This window comes from Eptesicus fuscus, chromosome 11 (genome assembly GCF_027574615.1).
Source record: "Eptesicus fuscus isolate TK198812 chromosome 11, DD_ASM_mEF_20220401, whole genome shotgun sequence".
Classification (NCBI taxonomy): domain Eukaryota; kingdom Metazoa; phylum Chordata; class Mammalia; order Chiroptera; family Vespertilionidae; genus Eptesicus; species Eptesicus fuscus.
In genome coordinates, this window is record NC_072483.1 from 10,934,708 (window position 1) to 10,958,576 (window position 23,869).

General features: G+C 45.0%; 1 protein-coding gene across 2 annotated transcripts in view; it reads left to right on the forward strand.

Annotated features, from left to right (window-relative positions):
- The window catches only part of CCDC93 (coiled-coil domain containing 93), a 91,754-nt gene extending 73,810 nt beyond the window's left edge, over positions 1-17,944 (forward strand). Inside the window, exons 18-24 of one of the 2 annotated variants that reach the window (XM_008143458.3) lie at positions 1,149-1,211; positions 4,430-4,538; positions 8,445-8,527; positions 10,559-10,596; positions 12,660-12,744; positions 14,507-14,620; positions 17,558-17,944. In XM_008143458.3, the coding sequence (XP_008141680.1) occupies positions 1,149-1,211; positions 4,430-4,538; positions 8,445-8,527; positions 10,559-10,596; positions 12,660-12,744; positions 14,507-14,620; positions 17,558-17,611 (546 nt within the window). In that variant the 3' untranslated portion in view covers positions 17,612-17,944. Of the gene's footprint in view, positions 1-1,148; positions 1,212-4,429; positions 4,539-8,444; positions 8,528-10,558; positions 10,597-12,659; positions 12,745-14,506; positions 14,621-17,557 lie in introns of those variants that run through there. The other variant, XM_054723224.1, reaches the window with a different exon arrangement.
- The last annotated feature ends 5,925 nt before the right edge of the window (positions 17,945-23,869 follow it).

Here is a 23,869-nt window from a genome sequence, read left to right on the forward strand (position 1 = left end):
AAAGGACCAGTAAATATTTTTAGCTTTGTGGGCCACTCCACTGTAGTGGTCATAGTCAGTAGGTAAATCAAAGGATGAGACTGTGTTCCAATAGAGCTTTACTCACAGAAATAGGCAGAGGCAGATTTGGTCCAAGGGCTGTCAGATTTGGCTCTTGGGCTACAGTTTGCTGACCTCTGTGCTGAGTTAAACTAATGCTTCCAGGACTCCAGCACGCCAGGAAACCTTCAGGAGAAAGAGAAAAGGGAGAGGAGGAGGAAGAGAGAAGCAGGAAAACCTCTAATCATTTTCCTTCTTTGGGGATTCTTTTCCCTTTGTGCCCTTAGAGCATGAGCTTCAGGACTCCTGTGAAGTCTGTGGGGTTTGCCTGCAGCTGAGCCCTGTGGAGGAGACTGTGTTGTTTCTTTCTCTCTCTCTCTCTCTCTCTCTCTCTCTCTCTCTCTCTCTCTCTCTCGATCTGTGTGCCTGTGTGTGCATTTGGTAGGGGACACTTGTGGCCCCCTTGTAGCTTCCTCTAACTCAGCAAACCATCTAGCAATGTCTCTTACCTCATTGGGTTCAGTGAACTGGCTAGTTTCTCTCTTAATCCATTGTTATCCAAAAGAACTGTCCGCAGTGGTGGGAATATTCTGTATCTGCACTGTCCAGTACAGTAGCCACTAGCTTCATGTGGCTACTGAGCACTTGAAATGTGGCTAGTGCAATTGAAAAACTGACTTTTTATTTCAGTTAATTTTAATAACCACATGTGGCTGGTGGCTATTATATTGAACAGTGCAGCTCCAAATAGAAACATAGAAAGCAAACCAGCATCACCTCCAGACACAAGAGGTTCTTCAAGTCATGATCCTCTCCTCATAGTTTGGTTTTGGTGTGGGGGAGGGAAGGGCACATGGATATGGGGGATATTTCTCTTAAGAACACTGGATTCAGCCTGGATCCCAGAAGAAGGAAGAATTGTTATAAAGTGATGTTAAAGCGTGTCAAAGGCCTCACATGACATAGGATACAGACTCTTGGCCATTTGAGAAAAGAAATTTGGGGCCTCAGGATTGGGGAGAAAAGGTTAAAAGCATTCAACTTCAAAAGACTTCATCAAGGAATGAAAGTTCTCTATTCCCAGATAACTGTCCTCTTTCAATTTTTAGGAAGACCTAGACAGACGATATAATATGGAGAAAGAGAAGCTTTATAAGATCCGTTTACTACAGGTGAGTAAAAACAAGAGCACAGAATTACATAAATTCATCTCGCTAGGTACAAATGTCCCATAGCAAAACTCGAAAGTTTCAGTCTCTGAGAACCAGAGAGACTCGGTACTAAGGCTGCTGTTGCTACCCTTCTCTCTGGAGGGTAACTCAGTGGTTTAAGGTGTTGATAATAAGGCCTTATGTGAGTATGTTACTTTCACCATCATCTTGTTTGATTTGACCCTCACCCTGGGTGGAGAGGAGGTATTATCCTCATTTTCTATGTGAAGAAATTGACTCAAATCCATTAAGTACTTGATCGTGACCAAGCATCTGCTAAGTGCCAGAGCCAGCATTCAAGTTCCCGTGTTCTTGTCTAATAGTTTCCTCTAAAACTCAGTGCCCACTTATCTGTCTTAGTTGGTAACCTTGGAGGTTTGTGAGGACATCAGATATGGGGGATGTAGGTTTTAAAGTTGACTCTGAAGCCGAATTCACATAGAGTCAAAATCACATTGTACAATCCCTTACATTGCCAAGACCTGGCTTACGGTAGCTCAGAATCCAAGGATCAAGTTGTGTTGTACTCTGGCCCAGGCCTTCTTTCTGTTCTCTGGGAAGGGAAGGCAGGTTCTGGGAGGAATGGCCAAAGGGCTATGGGGGCCAGTGGGACCTTGATTTTCCTATCTCTGGCTCTTGCTTATTTGCTGAACTGTTTGGTTAAATTCAGGTGAGTCAAATTTGTCCTTGATATAAAGGCACTATACTAATCTTTAAAGAAACAAAGAAATAAAATCAGGACAGTACAGCTGTGTATTTGGAATCTTTTTTACTGTGTGATTTCTGTATATTTAGTGTTGCATTAGGTCCCAGGAATAGAAAATGGGATGGCCCAATTTTTGGGAGCTGGCTGGTTCTTTGAGGACCAACATCTGGACCAAGATATGCCCATACATCAAAGTACAAGGGAGCTTATATGCAAATTGCAAACTGTACAGCTTCAGACTGGCTAGAGGGAAGCTGCAGTAAAATCATAAGGGCCTGAACCAGGGCAGGATTGGTGGGATGGACAGAAATGAACCACAGGGGAGAGATTGGGGAGCTGTATCCGATGGAACTGATTGATGGGTGAGAGAAAAAGAGGAGTCAAGGATGGTGCTCTGGTTTCTGACTTGGGCAGTTGGGTGGATACCTGTGTTATTCATTGAGAAAAAGCATTAAAGGAGAAAGAATAGGGCTAAAGCCGGTGGGAGTCTGACTAAGTGTTAAGTGAGATTCGTTTGAGGCTTTTTAAAGGTTGGGGTACTCAACTATATAGAAATCTCCAAGAAGTGATGGGTATTGGGTCTGATGCTCAGCATAGTCTGGACTGGAGATCAGGTGTCAGCTGTGTAGGTGATTATAGAAGCTGTGAAATGTAGGCCAAGAAGAGACCAAGGAAAAGCAGGAGTCATAAAGCAAGAGCCCACTTAGTCCTGAGACTGGAAATGTTGGGGGGGAGGAGGGGCTGAGCGACTTCCTCCAGGCAGCTGTTCAGACCATGTGGGCAGCCCAAGGCAAGGAAAACATGAGCACAAGGTCTCATGGGAGCTGAGCAGAGAGCTCAGTAGAGAGAATAGTAAATGTTGCTAGAAGTCAAGAAAGCTAGAAGCTGAGAATTGCCCGCTGGCTGTATTGCAAAAAAAGATGACATTGGCAAGAACAGTTTCAGGGGGGTCTTTGAAGAAGCTAGCTGGAGTGTGGGGTGAAGGATGACTGGAGGGAAGTGGAGAGTTAGAGGAACAGAGGGTATGTGGCTCTCAAGAAGTTTGGCTGTTCAAAGGAGAAAGGTTGGCAACTGAAACATGGTTAGGGTTTAAGGAAGGGCTTTTTAAATAGTATTTAATATATTTGTATTGATTTTCAGAGAGGAAAGAGAGAGCGAGAGAGAAACATCAATGATGAGAGAGAATCATTGATTGGCTGCCTCCTACATGCCCCACACTGGGAAACAAGCCCACAACCCGGGCATGTGCCCTGACCAGGAATCAAACCGTGACCTCCTGGTTCATAGGTCGACACTTAACCACTGCTCAACCACTGAGCCACGCCATTCGGGCAGGAAGGGCTTTTTTTATTTTTAAGAGTGAGATACTTGAACATATTTAAGTACTGATGAAGAGGGAGGCAGTAGAAAGGGAGAGGTTAGAGATATATGAAAAAGAATGGAGAGTATCTTTAGATTCCTAAAATAAAAACAGGAGTCAGAGCCTGAGCACCCATGGGGGATGTAGCCTTGGCCAGAAGGAGAAATACATCTTCCCCTCGTACCAGAATGGATGATGGGCTTCTCATTTGGAGGCTCGTATTTCCCCAGTGATACAGAGCTCCACCTCTGCCGTTGTGAGTGAAGCAGGCCTGGGGAGTGGAGGACAGGTTGGCACAGAGGAAAAGCAGCCCCAAGAGCCCACTTAGTCCTGAGACCGGAAATGTGGAGGGGGAGCTGAGCGACTTCCTCCAGGCAGTTGCCCTGCTGGGGAAGATGGTGCTCAGAGCTGCCTACCTCAGGAGCCTGTGAGCTCCCCTGCACCACACCACACTGCTGTGTCTCCCCAGATGCAGTCAGAGAGTCACTTTGGCCAATATACCCCCAGTCCATGGTAGAGAGAAAATACTGGAGAGGTATTTTAGATTTTAATTGTGGGAATTTTTCAGTCAGATGAAGGGATTTGGAATTTATATGGAGGCAGCAAGGTGGCATCAGTTCCTTTGTAGCAAAACTCGAAAGTTTCAGTCTCTGAGAACCAGAGAGACTCGGTACTAAGGCTGGAAGGAGAGGGGGAGCTGAGCGACTTCCTCCAGGTACCTGCCCTGGAGGAAATGTGGAGGGTGAGCTGAGCGACTCACTCCCCACCCCGGCATCAGTTCCTTGTCACTTAGTGGAATTGGCTACCCTAGAGTCCTTTAGGGCCTAGTAGGCTGGCTGGGTGCTCTGGCCACACAGCCCATCCCATTCCTTATCCTCCTTCCTTGTCCATTAATTTGATGCCTCTGGGGTTCCAATCACAATCACACCTTCTCCGTGTATTGCAAAATCAGAATCTGAGACAGGGACCGCAAGCCAACAGCAGAATTTGGGGCCTGTATTCCAGGACATGTGGCTGTGCTCTGGGTGGGTGGTGGGCAATGTTTTGGCTTCCTAGAGAACACACAAGGCCTTTTATCAAATAGTGTTGTCTCACCCTCCCTTTTGCGTTTAGGCTCGAAGAAATCGAGAAATAGCAATTCTGCATCGCAAGATTGATGAAGTGCCCAGCCGAGCCGAGCTAATACAGTATCAGAAGAGATTTATTGAACTCTACCGCCAGAGTAGGTGCATCAACCACTGATGAGCTCTGGAGGCTGATCCTGGGAGGGCCAGGAGGCAAGGGTCTGTGTCCCACTTTAGGATAGTGGAGCATGCACCATAGCACAGTCTATGAAACCAGTCTGCAAAGGGCTCCGTTTTATCGTCAGGCCCACTCAGCACTCGTTCCACGGAGCCCCGGTGGGTAACTGACAGTCCCGAAGCAGCACTGAGGTGCTCTTACTGCCCTCTCAACAAACAGTTACTCTAGTTGAGTTCTTAGAATATTTTGAACCAGCCCTCATCTCAATCAGCCATTTGGCTCCACTGAGCTCCCCATCCACTTTCCAGCATTGCACAGAACATCATGACCTCATTATCTCTAGATCAGTTCTCACTCCTTGTCCTTCTTCTCTCCAGACTTTCTGGCTTATGTGATCCTTGCCTTTTACAGCATCGTATTCACCCAGTAATCCAGGCCTGATCATGACTACATCTCAGGCTCAGAGTGGCCCTCAAAGCTGTCATTGCCTTTCTGTGCTACTGCCATAGCTGTTCTTATTTGCATCACAGCTCAGCTGAATGACTGTTGGCTGGTCTGCAGCCCCTTCTGCAAGTCTCTCATCCATACATCTGACTATGTCACTTCTCCCTCTGCTGAAAAAATCTTCAGGAGCTCCCCAGAGCCTTCTAAATAAAGCCTCTCCTTATTCTTTTCGGGGTTCTCCCCAGTCTAAGTGGCTGCTGGGGGGCCCTTTCTTGCTCTAAGTCCACAGTTGGCCTCACCAGTCCACACACTGCCTCTGAACACACCATGCATTTGGACACCTGAGGCCTCGACTCCTGTACCTGACTCGGACCCTTCCTCTTCTGTCTGACAAAATCCTTCAAGACTCCTGGACCATTGCCCCTTCCTCTAGGCTCCAACTGGACAGCTCACGCTCTATAGCCTCTTGGCCCTGGTTTTACTCTTGGTCACTGGGGTCACTGTTCAGCCAAGCTGGGCCCCCTTAGTCCACTCTGATTCATGCTGCTCTGCTCCATTTCTGAGTCATGGTCAAGTCCATTCCTTCAGGACTTGTGCTATAGCTACCTTCTCATCACTGCTTAGAGTCTGACCCCTTCTCTGCACTCCTGCCTGGGAGACCTTTCTCAAACATAAATTTGATCATTTACATTCTTGCTTTAATAGCTCTAGCATTTAGTAATTCGCCATAACTTGTTGGATAATCTTCAAAATCCTAAATGCCCGGATAAAGTCCTCCATCGTCCAAGCTAGAGTCACTGATTGGCTTTCCCTACAGTCCTTCAGTGCCTCTCCCCTCTCAGAAGGATATCCGAGTCTTGGCCAGTGAGCTGGTCCCCAGATCCAGTTGAAGTTTGCCACTGCCCTGCAGGTCCTGGCAAACTTCAACTCTTTAAAATCCACCTCATATTTTGCCTTGAGAACTTGGCCTCTGAAGAGTCTTCCTGGTTTGGTCTAGAGCAGTGGTCGGCAAACCGCGGCTTGCGAGCCACATGCGGCTCTTTGGCATGGCTCTTCCAAAAAATATCACGTGCTGGCGCACACGTACAGTGCGATTGAAACTTCGTGGCCCATTTGGTTTTCCGCCTGGGCGAGTCTATTTTGAAGAAGTGGCGTTAGAACACTCAAGGGGCCAAAGAGCCGCATGTGGCTCGCGAGCTGCGGTTTGCCGACCACTGGTCTAGAGCACTGTACCTGCTGGAGTCCAGACTTGTGCTTCCTTTCCCATTTCTACCCCACCATCCTGAAGGTCACAGTCTTCATCTTTGACCCAGGTCCTTGGCTGCAGGTAGCAGCAACGGCAGTTTCTCGGCAGAAAATAGCTTCTGCCTTTAAGTTAAATCTTTTCCCTTAATTTTCTACCCTGCCTACTTTAAAGCTTTTAAAAATATTAAGTAACTAGAGGCCCGGTGAACAAAATTTGTGCACAGGTAGGGTCCCTAGGCCTGGCCGGCAATCAGGGCCGATTGGGGCCTTCCGGCTGCTCGCCAGGACCTTCCTTCCGGCTGCTGGCTGGGGCCTTTTTTCTTTCCGCACCACCCTCTGGTGGTCTGCGCACGTCATAGCGAACAATAGAAGTCCCAGTTGAACTCCCGCGGGGACACTTTGCATATTAGCCTTTTATATATATAGATAATACCTTGTATCTGTATAGCTCACAGAGTAAATTTCACATGTTAAGGTCATTTTGATAGGACATTTTTAAAATATATATATTTTATTGATTTTTGCAGAGAGGAAGGGAGAGGGATACAGAGTTAGAAACATCGATGAGAGAGAAACATCAATCAGCTGCCTCCTGCACACCCCCCTACTGGGGATATGCCCACAACCAAGGTACATGCCCTTGACCGGAATCGAACCTGGGACCCTTCAGTCCACAGGCCGATGCTCTATCCACTGAGCCAAACCAGTCAGGGCTGATAGGACATTTTTACACCAAAGACTTTTTAATCAGTTGTATCAGAATATTTACATCATTTTTTTTAAATTATCATCAAATACTTGCATCCTCCAACCAGTCCTTGAGCTGGATGGAGTAATGGTGCCAGCTACATTCCTGAGCAATTAAGCTAAAAGTTGACTGGTGCATTTACAACAGTGACTGTTAACTTTGGCCACCCATTGTAATCACCTGGGTCCCATCCCCAGAATATCTTATTTAATTGGTCATGGAGTTTAAAAGCTCCTCGGGTGATTCCCCTTTTCAAGCAGGATGGAGCACCACTGTTCTAAAGCTTTTAGCAAGAATAATAATACTCTATATTGCCGAAACTGGTTTGGCTCAGTGGATAGAGCGTCGCCTGCGGACTGAAGGGTCCCAGGTTCGATTCCGGTCAAGGGCATGTACCTTGGTTGCGGGCACATCCCCGGTAGGGGGTGTGCAGTAGGCAGCTGGTCGATGTTTCTCTCTCATCGATGTTTCTAGCTCTCTGTCCCTCTCCCTTCCTCTCTGTAAAAAATCAATAAAATATATTTTAAAAAAAATAATACTCTATATTGACTGGTTCATAGTGTGATTTTTATACAAATTATACATTTTGATGTTGGAAACATTTTTTTCCTGTTCCATCAAAGCACTTATATCAGATTATTAACTTCTGTTACCAGATATGTTCAGCAAATTTCCCTGACCTTCCCTGTCTTTGAGCTGCACTGCTGGAGGAAAATACAGCTCTTACTGGATATAAAAGTTAAAAGTTGACTGGTTTAAAGAATTGGATGTTAATTTTAATGGTAGTTGCCCAAGGAAACCAGAATTGCCCAGGCCTGCTCTGCTTCTCTTCTTTCCTCTCCCAGTGTGCTGCTCCAGAGGCAACCTGCTTTCAGGGACCCAGAGCCCATGGCATAGACCCCTCGTAGTCTTGGCTGTGCCTGATAACCATGCGGCATCAGATCGTTAGCTACAGCTATACTGGTGTGCTCAGCTTGGGCTCAAAGCCTGGCTGTGAACCCAGGTCTTGGGGTTTTATCTCTCTCTGGGTGGCTGTACATTATGGGAATTTAGACCCCTGAGGAGGTCACCTAGGCTCTGAGCTTTGTCGGTGTGGGAAGGGAGGAAGCCACACAAGCAGAAAGAGTTTGCTTGGCATTTCATCATCCTTGTCACCTTCCTCCCAGGGTTTCTCACCTGAGGGACTTCTGAGAAACCCACATCTGACCAGGAGATTTCTCCAGCCCCTGCTCTTGGCCAGAGCAGTTTCGACTGGCTGCGTGCCATCAGCCTGTAGCAGCTGTGCACAGGCTTGTGTGCCCTGTGGGCTTCTGTCCAGCCTGCAGGTCCAGAGTACCAGCCTGACAGGTCCCACTCTTGAGGGGGTGCGGGGTGCCTTACGCGGAGCGGGTGCTTAGGGTTGTTTTGATACATTTTCTTATTCATGTGCTGATTTCTTTGCATTTGCAGTTTCAGCAGTGCATAAAGAAACCAAGCAGTTCTTCACTTTATATAATACCCTGGATGATAAAAAGGTTTATTTGGAAAAAGAGGTAAGAACCTTTGATGAGCAGCCACCAGTGCTGTTGACCCCAGGAAGTTCAAATGAACTTGGTGTCTGGGATGCATTCAGTTTCAGCCGAAGGAGTGCCTGGTGTATGCCCAGTGCTGGGATGCAGAGTCGGAAAGTGCAAGATTCCATGGAGCTCACCTTGTTTGGGGTGAAGTGAGGCAGGTGGACAACTATCTTATAGTGCATGGGAGACATGCCTCTTAAGAGAAACACAGCGGGCGCTCAGGAAGTGCATATGGAGGGATCCTGGAGTTGGTGAAACTTTAGAGTTTTAAAGGAAGGAATCAGCTAAACGAAATGGGGATGGTGGGCTTGTCATCGTTTACATGGGGAAATGTCTGTTTAATTATTAGTAGCAGACAGAGGCACGAACTAAAAGGATCATCAATGTGTGAAAGGGGCTTCACATGGCACTGACAGCCTCTCACTATTACTGTCAGGTAAATCCATTCCTAATTCAGGGCTCCCCAAAGTCGGATGACAAATGAGTGGGGTGGGGTGTGCAACTACGTATATAAAAGAACAATGTGTACTCGTCTTCACAGTAGCAGCACAGTGTGGTGGAGAGAGCATGAGCTTTGGAGTCAGACAGATTTGGGTTGTAGCCTGGCCTTATTTTCCTTACCAGGAAAATGGGAGCACAACTTTTCGTTTGATTATGATGGGAACAGAATGGGGGAAATGTGATGTTCCTTGCACATGGTGGTTTTCAATACATATAGTTCCTGCTTACCCCCTCACTTTGACAGAATTTGTTTTCATGTTATCACCTTGCAGCCTGCACTGATTGCCACTTTAATAAGAACAATATTACAGATGTATCTTTTACCTGAGCCCACATGGAGGCATCTATAATTATCACCTTTATTGCTTGTTGCTAATCAAATGCGATAAATCTCTCTTCTAGAGGGGCTCTCCTTGAGGAGGACTGAGCTCTCATTTTCCCTGTATCCAGGGCCTTACACATAATGGGCATTTGATAAATGTTTGGATAGATGAGTAGATGGCCTTTGGTGGGATAGCTGTGCTGCACATCCTGGTCTTGGAGTCTTCTATGTGACGTGGGAAAGACTTGCCAGTCCTAACATAGGGATGGGCCAGCTCCTGAAAAAACCTTGAACTCATTGACCTTCCTTCATTAGCAGTATCTGAAGTTGTTGCATTCTTTTAAAAACTAGGAGTATATAGGGGAGTGAGGACTTTTTAATTTTAATCCATATTATTACAGAACTTTGCATTTGAATAAATTATGCATTTTATTCCAAATCTATTTATGCCTGTGATATTTTAGCTTTCAAACATCCCAGTAGAATCATAAGGACAAGAATATAATTTCCATGTTACAGACTGAAGCTGAAGTCCAAGTATAGTAGGGGCAAAGTCTTGAGCTTACAAGTTAAGGAGGAACTAGGTTTCTAGTTTCTCCAGACTCAGAGCTCTGCCCTGGACTGTATCATTGGGGTAGATAAAGAGGCATACTGTGTGGCTGAAGGCAGTTCCCTTGGGAATGGAGGCCTTGAATGATGCACTCTCTGTGGAGCCTCTTAGAGCCCCCCAGCAGCTGGCCACATTGGCAAAAAGATTTTGTGGGAAGGAATAGGATGGACAGTGTTCTCACTCCCCACCCCGATTAACCCTGTGCTCCACTGATAGCCTTCAAAATAAATTGCAAAGTTTGCAAGACAGAAAGGGCAGTGGTGGCAGTTTGCCCAAAGAGCCCTAATGTTAGCTCAGCAACTTCTCTGTGGGGATTTAGGTTTCTTCAAGGAGCCCTCTTCCTACAGTCCTGTGGCCATATGGTGTCCAGGTAGATTTCCTGGGGAAAAACTGTAGGGCTAAGAACATGTTGCTATTTGTGTTTTTTCATGTGACTTTAATCTCCATGAACAAGGTGTGCTCTTTCAGAAGTGCTGTCCAGAGTAGGACAGGCTTTCAGGGGTTGAGGCAGGACAAGGATCTTTCAGTCTTTTGCTTATAGTTTTTTCTTTTCTTTTTTTTCTTTCTTCCTCAGATTAGCCTGCTGAACTCAATTCATGAGAACTTCTCACAGTGAGTACTGTCAGACTTGGTGTGCGCTCCACTTCTCTCGCTCACCTTAGTGCTGCAGTAGTGCGACTGAGCAAGACTTAGTGCTCATGGGTGATGCTGATACTTCTCCCCTGCTGCTAAGTGCAAATGTGCTCAGCCCTTGAGTTCTTGCAAAAACACAATGATATTAGAGTGAATTTTAAAAACAAGGAATAGCTTAGGAAAAAGTTAACTTTCAAATTAGTTGACTGCCCAACTACTATAATCTCTGTATATTACTTTTGTCTTGCTATGATTAGATTAATACCAATTGTTCTTGAGGACATAGAGATGTTTTAAAATTTAGGTAATGAATTATATAATATTTTTAATCCTTACCCAAGGGTATGTTTTTATTGATTTTAGAGAAAAAAGAAGGGAAAGAGAGAGAGAGAGGCATCGATGTGAGCGAAACATCAATTGGTTGCGTCCTGTACACGTCCCAACTGGGGATTTAACCGGCAACCTTTTGATGTACAGGACGATGCTCCAACCAGCTGAGCCACCCGGATGGAGTATAATCTATATAATTTTTAAAAGATTTTTAGAAATCTTGTGGTTGACTTTGTTTTAAGTTAATGTGCATCCTCTAAAGTACTTTATTCAGATATGAATTTTTTCTCCAAAAACTGGATGTACCAAACCTGATACATTGAAATCATACCAGCCTTGAGGCATGCATGCCCATTGGCCCACCCACCTCCAGGCAGCTCCAGGGCCTGCTCTCTGTATAGCAGGCTTCCTTTCCTTCCAGCACAAATCTCTACTGTCCCTTGACAGGTGACTAGTAACTTAAGATCTTAATAGATTACAAGCTCTAGATTTTAAGCTTAATTTCTAATTGAAAACACCCATAGCTCCCTGATAAAAACTCAGTTAGTGACTTGCAACTGTGTGACATTTCTAAAAATGGTGCCTTCATCTTTCCTTTCTGGCCATTGAGAGAGCCTGCAGTTTGGGTGTTTTTGTGACTGTTGACATTTTTTGGAAGAATGTCTAATCCTGGTATGCATGTGCTCTGACCCCTCTGATGTCACTTCCTCTCTGGAACTGGAGGCGAAGGGGAATGTTTTAGGACATCAGGGAATCTACTCATTTAGCTGCTGCTTCTAGAAATACCAGGTTTCCCAGCCTGGTTTTAGGAAAATCTCAGAATATGTCTACTAATCTTGAGCAGTGTCTCAAATCCTCAGATTTTTAAGAACTAATAAATGAAATTCATTTTTTTAAATTTTTTTATTAATTTCAGAGAGAGGAAGGGAGAGGGGGAGAGAACTAGAATCATCTATGCGATCGAGCCCACAACCCAGGCATATGCCCTGATAGTGACCTCCTGTGCATGGGGTGAAGCTCAACCATTGAGCCACACTGGCCAGGCGAAATTCATTTCTTTTTTGCATTTTTTTTTAATTCTTTATTGTTGAAAGTATTACATAAGTCTCCTTCTTCTCCCATTGACCTCTCCCCAGTCATTCCCATCCCTGAGGACATGCCCTCACCCCTTACTGTCTGTGTCCATGAGTTATGCTTATATACATGCATACAACTCCTTTGGTTGATCTCTTACCGCCGCCCCCCGCCCCCATTCTCCTCCTGCCTTCCCTCTGAGGTTGGATGGTCTGTTCAATGCTTCTATGTCTCTGGATCTATTTTAGTTCATCAGTTTATGTTGTTCATTATATTTCACAAATGAGTGAGATCATGTGATATTTATCTTTCAAAATTTATTCCTTAAGCAGTACCTACTATCATTCAAAGTAAAAAAGTTTTTGTTAATTTTAGTGGAATTTTAATTAAAGAAAATACATGTTACTGAAGAAAATTGTAGGAAAAATGAAAAAAGGTTAATATTCAATTATAAAATCAGGTTCAATTTTATGCCTTCAGAGTTTAGAATTCTTAACTTCCTGGGCTTCCCACGGGTCCACTTGCAAAAGCCTAGTTGCCTCTTGGGGGATTGTCTGGGTACCAGGCTGACTCTGTGGTACCTCCCCCTTATTCAGAGCCCTGTGTGCTAGTCATACCTATGCTCGTTTTTCTTTCAGAGCTATGGCTTCCCCTGCTGCCCGGGACCAGTTTTTACGTCAGATGGAACAGATTGTCGAAGGAATAAAGCAAAGTAGAATGAAGGTTAGAAGGCGGGTTTTACACTGGTGATGGAGAAGAGAAGGCCCTGGGAAGAATAGGCTTCTTCTGGCTGTTCTTGGTCATGTGCCCTCAGTCCTGAAGACATATCTTCATGCCTCTGCAGCGGCAGGGCGGGCTCCTAGGGCCTCCTGCACTGCTGGTCCAAAGGCAGCTCTTAGGAATATCTCCCACGATTGACCACCTGCTTTGTGCCGTGGACTGTGCTAATCCTCTTAAAGCCCTCCTAAGTGAGTGGTGTCATACCCATTTACAGATGAGAAACCAACTTGATCAGCATCACTTCCTCACTGCATCTTTGGTTCCTGACATTCTGTCATTAAAAATTGATTCCTTAGGATCTCAGGCACATTGTAGTTTTCAGGAACCTCCTATTTAAAAAAATGCAAATAATTGCTGAACTGAATTCTACTAAAGTGAGAGGCTATTGAATGCCTCAGAAGTCAGAATAGAAAGTAGAGGAACTGAAAAGGGTGGTAGCTCCAGAGGTTGCTTTTCAGATAATCACCCAGTAACACGGAGTTTTCCTCCTTGTGGCTCTGCATATGGGCCCTTTTGTCAGTAGCTAAGCAGATTTGCTGACTGTCTAAAAGCCAGACACAGCTGCAGTTTCCTGTTTAAAAAAAAATAAAATGTATCACACCAGAACGATCCTCAGGCAAGGCTGTAGAACCTCCTGGGGACTTAGGATATCTCCTCTAATGATCTTGGGGCAGAGTAGTCCAGTGAGGGATGCCAGAACGTAAACAAACAGAAGAAAGGGTTGCCTGTGGGACCTGTCATCATAAAAACCCACTTACAGAAGACAGACATCAGGCTGCCTATGCTCTCATCTCACAAGTGATGAAGTATCTGAGGGCAAAATCCCTCCGTATCATTTTCCCTGTAGAAAAATATTCATCTCAAAGGAGAAAAAAAGGTGTCACTAGTGACAAGACTTTTTATCCACAAAAATGAGAGCTGATGTGAGGCAGCGCTTGCCTGTACACAGATACTTAACCAAGGTGATGGGCTCTCTTGCAGAGAATGAATGGAGTCCCTTTTTGATGGCCTGTGGTATGAGGTAGGTGGAGAGCAGAGAACCTGGCTAACCATGAGCCTGTCTCAACCCACATCTCAGTGTGGTGGACCTTCCCACCTCCCCATGCTCCTCCTTAGCTGCTCTTGCTAAGAGTAAAGAACAACAGAAACTTACTGAAATTTTTCCTTTTGGTTTCTCCTTGCTATTTACTAGGCAATGCCTTCCTGGGGAAGGTATATTCTGATCCCTCATTCTCTCCACCCTCCTCCAGGCTTCATGCTGTTGGCCCCTCAGTGCTGGATAACTTCTTGGTGTATAGGGGCTGTCTGTGTATTGCAGGATGTTTAGCAGCATCCCTGGCTTCTACCAGTAGATACCAGTAGCACCGCTTTCTCAAGATGTGGCAATCTAAACTGTCTCCAGACATTGTCAACTACCCTCTGGGGGCAAAATAACCCCTGGTTGATTGTGAATTGTTTTTAGTCCCACCCAAAAACAATTAAAATAGAGCAGTTAGTGCCCAGTGATAGGAGAAATGATAGGAATAAATAGAGCCTCTATGCAATATCATGTAAAGAAATAAACCAACCTAAAAAATGATATAAAGAAGGAAAATACTGGAAGGAAATCTATAAAAATATTAGTAATAGTTGCCTTTTGAATGTTGCCAATAGCCCTTGGTCAGAACATGTCTTTTCATTACCATTTCCCAAAATGTTTCAACAGATGGAAAAGAAGAAGCAAGAGAACAAAATGAGAAGAGACCAGTTGAATGACCAGTACTTGGAACTGTTGGAAAAACAGAGACTATATTTTAAGACTGTGAAAGAGTTCAAGGAGGTAAGAGGGAGATTGGCCGGGCTTGTTTAGCTGGAGGGAGATTTATGTTCACTTCCACATGAGCCTTTAGAAACCAGAGCACTTCCTTGGTTTTCTATTAGTCTGTGATGGGAAAGAGAAGGTGGCAGTGAGATCTGACCATGAAGGGTGGCATCTGGGTATCAGGATCACCTTGTTCTGAAGCCATCCTGAGGCTCTAATTGAATGTTCCAGGAGACTTAACATCTTTTTTCATTTTCCTAACACTTAACAAGCACATCCATCCATCCATATATATAAAAAGCCAGGGACGTCCTAACCGGTTTGGCTCAGTGGATAGAGCATCAGCCTGCGGACTGAAGGGTCCCAGGTTCAATTCCGGTCAAGGGCATGTACCTTGGTTGCAGGCACATCCCCAGTAGGCAGTGTGCAGGAGGCAGCTGATCGATGTTTCTCTCTCATCGATGTTTCTAACTCTCTATCCCTCTCCTTCCTCTCTGTAAGAAATCAGTAAAATATATTTTTTAAAAAACAAAAACCAGGGGCTGTCACAACCAAGACAACCAGACGGACAACTGAACAGGCTTGTGTGGGGTGACCAGGCTGGCAGGGGGGTTAGTGAGGGACGAGGGACGACCAAACGACTAAACAGCAGGCTGCGTGGGGTGACCAGGCCAGCAGCGGGGGCAGTGAGGGGCGACCAAATGACTGAACAGCAGGCTGCATGGGGCAACAAGGCCTGCAGAGGGGGGCAGTGAGTGGTGACTAGGCCGGCAGGGGGGCAGTTGGCAGCAACGGGGGGGACAGTGAGGGGCGACCAGGCTGGCAGGGGGGGGCAGTTGGGGGCAACCAGGCTGGCAGCGGGGGGGCGGGGGAGGCAGGGCACAGTTAGGGGCAATCAGGCAGGTGAGCAGTTAGGAGCCAGCGGTTCTGGATTATGAGAGAGATGTCCAGGGATCTGGCCTAAACCGGCAGTCAGACATCCCCCAAGGGGTCCCGGATTGGAGAGGGTGCAGGCTGGGCTGAGGGTTTCCCCACCACCACCACCACCACCACCACCCCCTGTGCACGAATTTCATGCACCGGGCCTCTAGTTAAATGTATAAAATGGTAGCATCAGCCCACCTCACAGGCCACCTAGAAACTATGTTTGTTATGGATTTAGACCTAGAGCTTTTCTCCCCTCAACCTTAGGATGTGGGGGGCACCTTGAGAAGCCGTGTAGGACAAGTGAACTTTGAAGTGTGCCAGGCTTGGGTTGGAATCCTTCCTTTACCACTACCAGCTGTGCCCTTGGGCAGTTACTTAGCCTTAATTTCATCATTGGTGGGTTCTGTTGGGTCAGATGAAAGACGATTGCATCTGGCACTGTGTCTAGCACCTGTGACACCCACTAGTTGCTGAATTTCATTTGTCCCAGTCTTTTCTTCCCTGCATTTTGGCAGGGTTACTCTCCATTGTTCCAGAAAGAAAAGTGTATGCCCTTTACTTAAGAGATCTTCCAGAAAGGAGACTACTTTGTCACTTCCCAGATCTCAGTAGCTTTATTTCCAGGAATATCTATCCCCATTCTAACCTAAATCCATGTGGTTTGAATGAGTTTAAAAGTTGCTGAAAATACAGAGGCACTAATGGTAAGTTGTATCCTGGTGTTTGGTCTACAGAATAAAAAAATACAATCTTTCCATAGTGATAATTTTGTTCTTGTACAGTTTTAATACCTTCCTTCCTTTCCTCCTTCCTCATTTTTTCTTTCCCTACTTCTCCTTCCCCTTTTTGTAGTTTAGCTTTCGGGGGCTATGGGCATTTCAGAATCTTGCATCTTTTCACTAAAGGTTCTTCCAGCTCCTACCATGCATGCCCCGGGGGATATATCAGGGTTTTTTTTCTAGAATGAAAGGGAAAATGTCATTTTCTGTGTCAAGGGAGCGTACGTGCCCTTGACTGGGAGTCAAACCCAAGACCCTTCTCTGCGCATCCGGTGCTCTAACCATTGAGAAACACTGGCCAGGGCAAGGGGTGGAGATTTTTGCTAGCAGATGGATGTGTTCTGAGCTATGAAAGCCATTGGGAACAAGAGGGCAGAAGGACACAGTGAGAAGCCTTTGAAGATGTCTGAAAAATGGAATATAATGCAGAGATGACCTTATACCACTATATGTCAGTTACACAGGCAGGGGATGGGGCCAGTGACCTCCCTCAGTAATGTCCCTCAGCACATACAGTAATAGATCTCACACAGCTCATTCTTAAGGGGGAAGGTGTCCCCTGATGCATATTTCTCATCTTCCGTGAGTTTCTGTCTTTCTTAAAGTTAAGGATATTCTGAACCTTCACTATTGTCAGAGTAAGAACTTGCCTACTGCTTCACCTGCTGTGTTCCTTAGTCTGTCTCCAAGGACCTCCCCTCCTCTCCTTGCTGCCTATAGTATCCAGGATTGGCAGCTTTCAGCTTCTGTCCCCTTGAAGGTTTTAGAGGCTTCAGGAAGTCTTTTGGAGTGACAGTGCCTAGTCCAGGCGTCCTCAAACTACGACCCGCGGGCCACATGCGGGTGTTTTTGCCATTTTGTTTTTTTTACTTCAAAATAAGATATGTGCAGTGTGCATAGGAATTTGTTCATAGTTCTTTTTAAACTATAGTCCGGCCCTCGAACAGTCTGAGGGACAGTGAACTGGCCCCCTGTTTAAAAAGTTTGAGGATCCCTGGTAGTCTTATCATCCAGTTTTCAGTCTGACAGTGCAGACAGTGGTTGTCATCATAGCTATTTTGGTATTGAAGGTCAGCATGTCGCTGGGAAATTTCACCACACTGGTGGCAATGTGGTAGGAGGCTGGTTTAGTTGGTCAGCAGTTATGTCCCATGGGACTGGAGGAAGGACAGCAAGACCATCTGGGCCTCATATGGGTACTAATGTAGCCACCACTTCTCCATACACACTCTCTCTGCTTCCCCTCCAGGAGGGCCGCAGGAACGAGGTGCTGCTGTCCAAGATGAAAGCCAAGGCCTCCTGAAAACTCCCAGCCATCATCGGACGTCATTGATTTATTGTGAACACCATGTATCAGCCACAGGATCATGAGATGTTCTGAACGCTACGGTAGAGAGATGCAGGTGTAATGATTTCCACACCCTGGATATTTTCTCTCTCCTGTTGGCTTCCATTCCAACTCTGTGATGGTCATTGATGGAATCAGACCGTGTAAACATTGTGGCTTAGATAACACTCATCGTCTGCAGAAGTATGGGCAGTATTTGTTCTCTGTGTCGATTCAACTTGTATTTCTCCAGTAACTTTGCACATATGAAGGTACCTGTATGGACTCTCTGAATAAAGAGAAATTCATTTGTTCAGCAAATATTAATTGAACAACCATTAACAAGTAAGCATTGAGGGAGATGGAAGTATCAAACACAGTTCCTGCAGTCTGGCACCCAGCCAGTGGGCCAGAGAACAGATACAGCTACATGACCCCAGAGCTTGGCCACCTTGGATTTTCTATAGTAAACAAAGGCTTTTACAGCTTAGGGAGCAACCCATGTGAGTGTTGGTCACTTGAGCCCTTCACTTGCCCGTGGGGCCTTTTGTTCCTGGGTCCTCAAATTGCCAGCCAGCAGGCTTCATGGTCTGTTAACTAGAAAGAAAACTCAGTGTCTGCTTTTGGTTTAATCCTTACATACTACTCAAGTTCATTTCACCAAGCATTGAAAACTAGCCTCACATTGAGGACTTAAATAAGAAATGACACCTCGTCATGCTCTAGTTCTCATTTCAGTCATAGCAACATGTGGATGGCCTTGTGCATCCCCTCATTCCTCGTGCCTTACACTGTGGAAGGGCCATGGTCTGAGCCCTGAGAGGAGACACACCGTTCGCTGCAGTCCAGGGCAGGACGTGATAAATCGCAGAGTGACAGGCGATGACCAGATGTCAGGAGAAAGAGCAGTGAGGTGTGCAGAGATCCAGGAGCTCATGGCGGAGCCAGGCTTTGGGCTACATATGAATGGGTCACAGCATTTTAATAGGCACAAATAGGAGGGAAGGCCATTTGGATAAAGATGCGATTCTGACTAAAACATTCCAGAGGGTGTGAGAGAGTACAAGGCATGCTGGAAGAGCAATGCTGGTCTGTGCAAGAGGCTTTAGAGACCAGTCCAGAAATACAGGCTAGGACCAGACTTTGGAGGGCCTTGGAAGGAAGGCTGAATAGTTGTTTGAACCTCTGGAAATGAGCGGTCCAAACCAAACACTGCTCCTGCCCTGGCCCCAGCGATCGGCAGCTCAGTCAAGTTCAGGAAGCCCCAGTGTGAGGTTTGCACTTCATTCTGCATAAACCTTGCACACATACCTGTCAGTAGGTTTGGACCATAAAACATAAGAGCTTAAAGGTGGTGGACAAATGGATGGGTCACAGCAGTCACAGGAAGGTCATGTTCATTTTTAGTTCCTGCATGTATGTGATGAAGCAGGGCTGATGTGTCTAGACAGTGAAGGAAGCTGAATTAACAGCAGCCATTGGTTTCTGTGCCAGGGTCAGCAAGGCCTGAATGGCAGGGATGGCTGCTCCCAGAGCTGGGTGGAAAGCAGTATTTGAAATGGTATTCCATGTGTTGAATTGTGGACATCTCCACTTAGGCTGGTCCCTGGACATGGTCATTGTGGACTTCAATATCCGTGAAGTTAAAGAAAGAAATTGCTGAAGAGCAGGTGGCACTTGGAGGGCAGAGGAAGGAAACAGCTGTTAGTTTGAAAATTATTTTAGGTTCAGGAGAACATCATTATTCTTGTTGAGAAGCTTGTAGACCTCCCTAATTGACAACTTTTTGAGGAGTTAGGAGGTTATCTGGATATTTGTCCAAAGGTGGTAGGGAAGAATAGTGGGTGACATTCTGGGGTTACTATAGGCCACCTCTCTGTGTTATTGGAAAAGGTATGGCATGACCTATCCAAAGTGGGGCATTTATGTTGGTCTATGTTTCTAAAGAGTTTTATTTGGTTTGGTTGGTTTTGGTGCAGGGAGGTCTCAGTAGAATCTTTTCTCTTTTTTTGTCACCTACAAGGCCTAATACAAATAATAAATTAGTTTCCAGTCCTTGAACACATTTTGAATCAGCAGAAGTCAGTCTAGAAAATTCCATGTTTGCTACAGTTGACCTACAGAGTAGATGATACCTTTGTGAATAACGGGACATTACGTGTGCTTTACACTCAGGCCTTACAGGCTGAGGAGGTGCCCCAGGCCCATTTCAGAAGCCAGCAGGGGTTTCCTTCAGGACCATATCCTTCCCTGTATGGCTGGGGGTTGTGCCAAGCCCACATGCTTCCCAGAGATAAGAAAGAAGAGGGGAAGCATCCTTAAGTGGCTTTTATGAAACACTAGAGGCCTGTTGCATTAAGAGATTCGTGCAGTAGGCCTTACTTCCCTTGGCTTCCAGCACCGGTTTTCCTCTGGCACCCAGGACCCAGGCCTTCGCTCCGGCCTTCTTCGTCTTTGCTGCAGACTCAGGCCGGAGTCTGCCATCTTCGTCTTCATCTGCAGTCTTGTCTTCGCTCTGGCACTCTGCTCCTGTAGATCCCTTCGCCCCCCGCCCTCCCTCTCATAGCAGGCATCCTGCCCCGCCTGGCCACTCCGCGCCTGGAGAGCTGGGCTGCTGCCATCTTTGGCCTTCTAATTTGCATACTCACTCTGATTGGCTGTGGGCGTCGTGGAGGTACGGTCAATTTACATGTTTGTCTATTCTTAGGTAAGATGTGCATTGGATGAATGAAATTTCCTCAGCAAGCATGCAGTGTCCAGGGCAGACTTCCCACGGCTGGCCATGCCCTAGGGTTCTCAGCCAGCCTCTGGGCTGGGCGCTCCCGTACTCCCACATGTGTCTCATGCAATACAGGTAGCTGCTTTAGTTTAAACCAGAATTGAAGCTGCTGTGAGCAGGACAAACTAGAAGAGGCATCTGGGGAGACACTTGGGACATACTGTTCTTGGCCTGGGTTCAGTCTCCCATGGGTCACTGGGTTCAGCTACTAGCACTCTCAAGGAAGGTTCCCAGCGTTAGAGAGCAGCTGCTACAGTTAACATGAAGGGTCTTCTTTTTTACAGGGAGCGTAGAGTCCAAGATTGTTGGGACTAAGCTCTTGATAGAGTCGGGAGCATGTGGTTTTAACTGGGTTCTGGTTTGTAGCCCCTGTTCTCTGGGTAGCTGGGTCCTGCCAGCAGAACCAGGAGGTAGAGGGACTGGCCCAGGCTGAAGAAGTTATCTCTAGCAAAGACCTTATCTCTTGGGACCTCCTGAAACCAGGAGCAGCCTGGGAGAAGGCCTCAGGCAGCCCTCTTACTACCTCACAAAGTGCCCTTTGGCTGTAACATCGATGGGCCCTCACTTATTTAGTGACCAAGGCAAACTTGCTTGAAAGGCCACTTTGGACAGTAAGGAGTGGTCTGTAAACCTGTTCCTCCTTGATTTCTGTCACCTCAGCTGGCCATCTTGTCCTCTCTGCAGGTGACTAATGATCAGTGTAAGAGGTAACTAGATATTCTAGAAACAAATCTTCATAATTTTACTAGAGTTGGGGGGGTTCTTCAGCCCGGCCTGTGCCCTCTCACAGTCCGGGAGCCTTCAGGGGATGTCCAACTGCTGCAGAGGCAGGTGAGGCTCCCACCACCACTCCTGCGCTCACCAACCATGAGCCCGGCTTCTGGCTGAGCTGCGCTCCCCCTATGGGAGCACACTGACCACCAGGGGGCAGCTCCTGCATTGAGTGTCTGCCCCCTGGTGGTCAGTGCGCATCATAGCAACCAGTCATTCTGCCATTCAGTCTATTTGCATATTAGCCTTTTATTATATAGGATTTTTAAATTACAGTTTGCATTCTATGTTATCTTGTATTAGTTTCATGTATACAGCATGGTGGTTAAACAACCATATACTTTAAAGTATTTTCCCTGATATTTCCAGTACCCACCTGGCACCATACACAGTTATAACAGTAGTATTGAATGTACTTTACATCCCTGTGACTACTTTGTGACTACCAATTTGTACTTCTTAATTCCCCTTCACCTTTTTCACCCAGTTTCCCTCTCTGACAACTGTCAATCTGTTCTCTGTATCTATGAGTCTGTTTCAATTTTATTTATTTTGTTTTAGATTCCACACATAAGTGAAATCATGTGGTATTTGTCTTTCTCTGACACACATTTCACTTAACACAATACCTTCTAGGTCCATCCAAGAAATCTTACCATGCTGTCGAAAATGGTAAGATTTTATTTTATTTTTTTATGGCTGAGTAATATCCCATGTGTAAATATACCACAACTTCTTTATCTACTCATCTAATGATGGGCACTTAGTTTGCTTCCGTATCTTGGCTATTTTAAATAGTGTTACAGTGAATATAGAGGTGCATATATTTCAAATTAATGTTTTGGATTTTTTTTGGATATATACCCAGAAGTAGTATTGTTAGGTCATAAGGCAACTTTGTTTTTAATTTTTTGAAGAAACGTCATACTGTTTTCCACAGTGGCTGCACCAATCTGCCTTCCAACAACAGTATTCCCTTTCCTCCAGATCCTTGCCAACACTTGTTTATTGATTTATTGATGATAGCCCTTCTGACAAGTGAGATGATATCTCATTGTGGTTTTAATTTGCAATCCTCTGATGATTAGAGACATCAAGCATTTTTTTCATGTCTATTGGTTATCTGTATGTCCTCCAGGGAGAAGTGTCTGTTCAGATCCTCTGCCCATTCTTTAATTAGATTTTTTTGTGTGTGTATTGAGTGGTATGAGTTCTTTATAAATTTTGGATATTAACTCATTTTCAGATGTATCATTAGCAAATATCTTCTTCCATTCAGTAGGTTGCCTTTCCATTTTTGGGGGGGGACTCTCTGTGCTTCTGAACTTGTGTTTCTTTTTCTTTCACCAGATGAGGGAAGTTTTCGATTATTATTTCTTCAAATAGGTTCATAATCCCTTGCTCTCTTCCTTCTTTTTCTGGTACTTCTGTGATGTGGATGTTGTTGCACTTGTTTTCCCAGAGGCCCCTTAAACTACCCTCATTTTTAAAAATATTGTTTTTCTCTTTGCTGCTATGATTGGGTATTTTCTACTACCTTGACTTCTAAATTGCTGATTCAGTCCTCTGCTTCATCTAACCTGGTGTTGGATTCCTTCTAGTGTGTTCATTTCAGATATTGTATTCTTCATTCTGACTTTTTTTTTTTTTTTTTGGTTTCTATGTCCTTTTTTAATGCTTACTTCTCTTTAAATTCTTAATGAGATCATCCACTCTTCCCCTAAGTTCCTTGCACATGTTTATAACCATTGTTTTAAACTCTATTTCTGATGGATTTCTTGCCTCTATTTCATTTAGTTCTTTTAATGGAGATTTCCCCTGTTGTTTCATTTGGGGCATGTTTCTTTGTTTTCAGGTGATGATATTTTTCAAGAGAATCAATGTGGGGATTTCTTGTATCCTCTAGTTTAGCCATCTTAAAGTTTCTTGATGCACTCATGCAAGAAGGTACAGTCAAACCTTGGTTCTCGAACATCTCCTATCTCAGACAGTTCACTTCTCAACCTGACCACCCTTTCATGCTGATACCTGTATGATCAGTTACATGTCTCTCAGGTGATAAAGGGAAGAATCAACGAGTATGAGTTAGTTTACAGTTAAACCTCACGTTAACATCTCAGAAACTGTGCTGTGAATATTTTTGTGGTGTTATTGTTTTTTGGGGGGCTTTTTGTTTTCATTTTTACTACATTTTTATTTTTACTATACATTTTATTTTCTTTTTGTTAAATTTTTATTTACATTTCATGTTCTTTTTGTTTTCAAAGTGTTTATAGATTAAACAGTACATTAGATATGTATAATACATAAGAAAGGTTAAAACAGGGAATCCTATGGGGGTTTGGAACGTATTAATTCAATTTACATTATTTCTAATGGGGAAAAATTGATTTGATTTTCAAATAGCCTTCCGGAATGAATTAAGTTCAAGAACTGAGGTTCTGTATATAAAACACATCTTCTACTTGTATATTTAGTATATATTTTTCTCTTTTATCTGCAGCTTTAGATAAATGCTGAACATACTTCTGTGGAAGACTTGCAGCAAACTGTCAGAATCCCAAGGTGATTCTGTGTCTTCCTCTAATCTTAATGCTGACATTTTACAACTTCTATTATTTTTGTGTGCTCCATCAACGTAAGTCAAATTGTCATTATTTATTTGCTCTTATGGAGCACTTTTT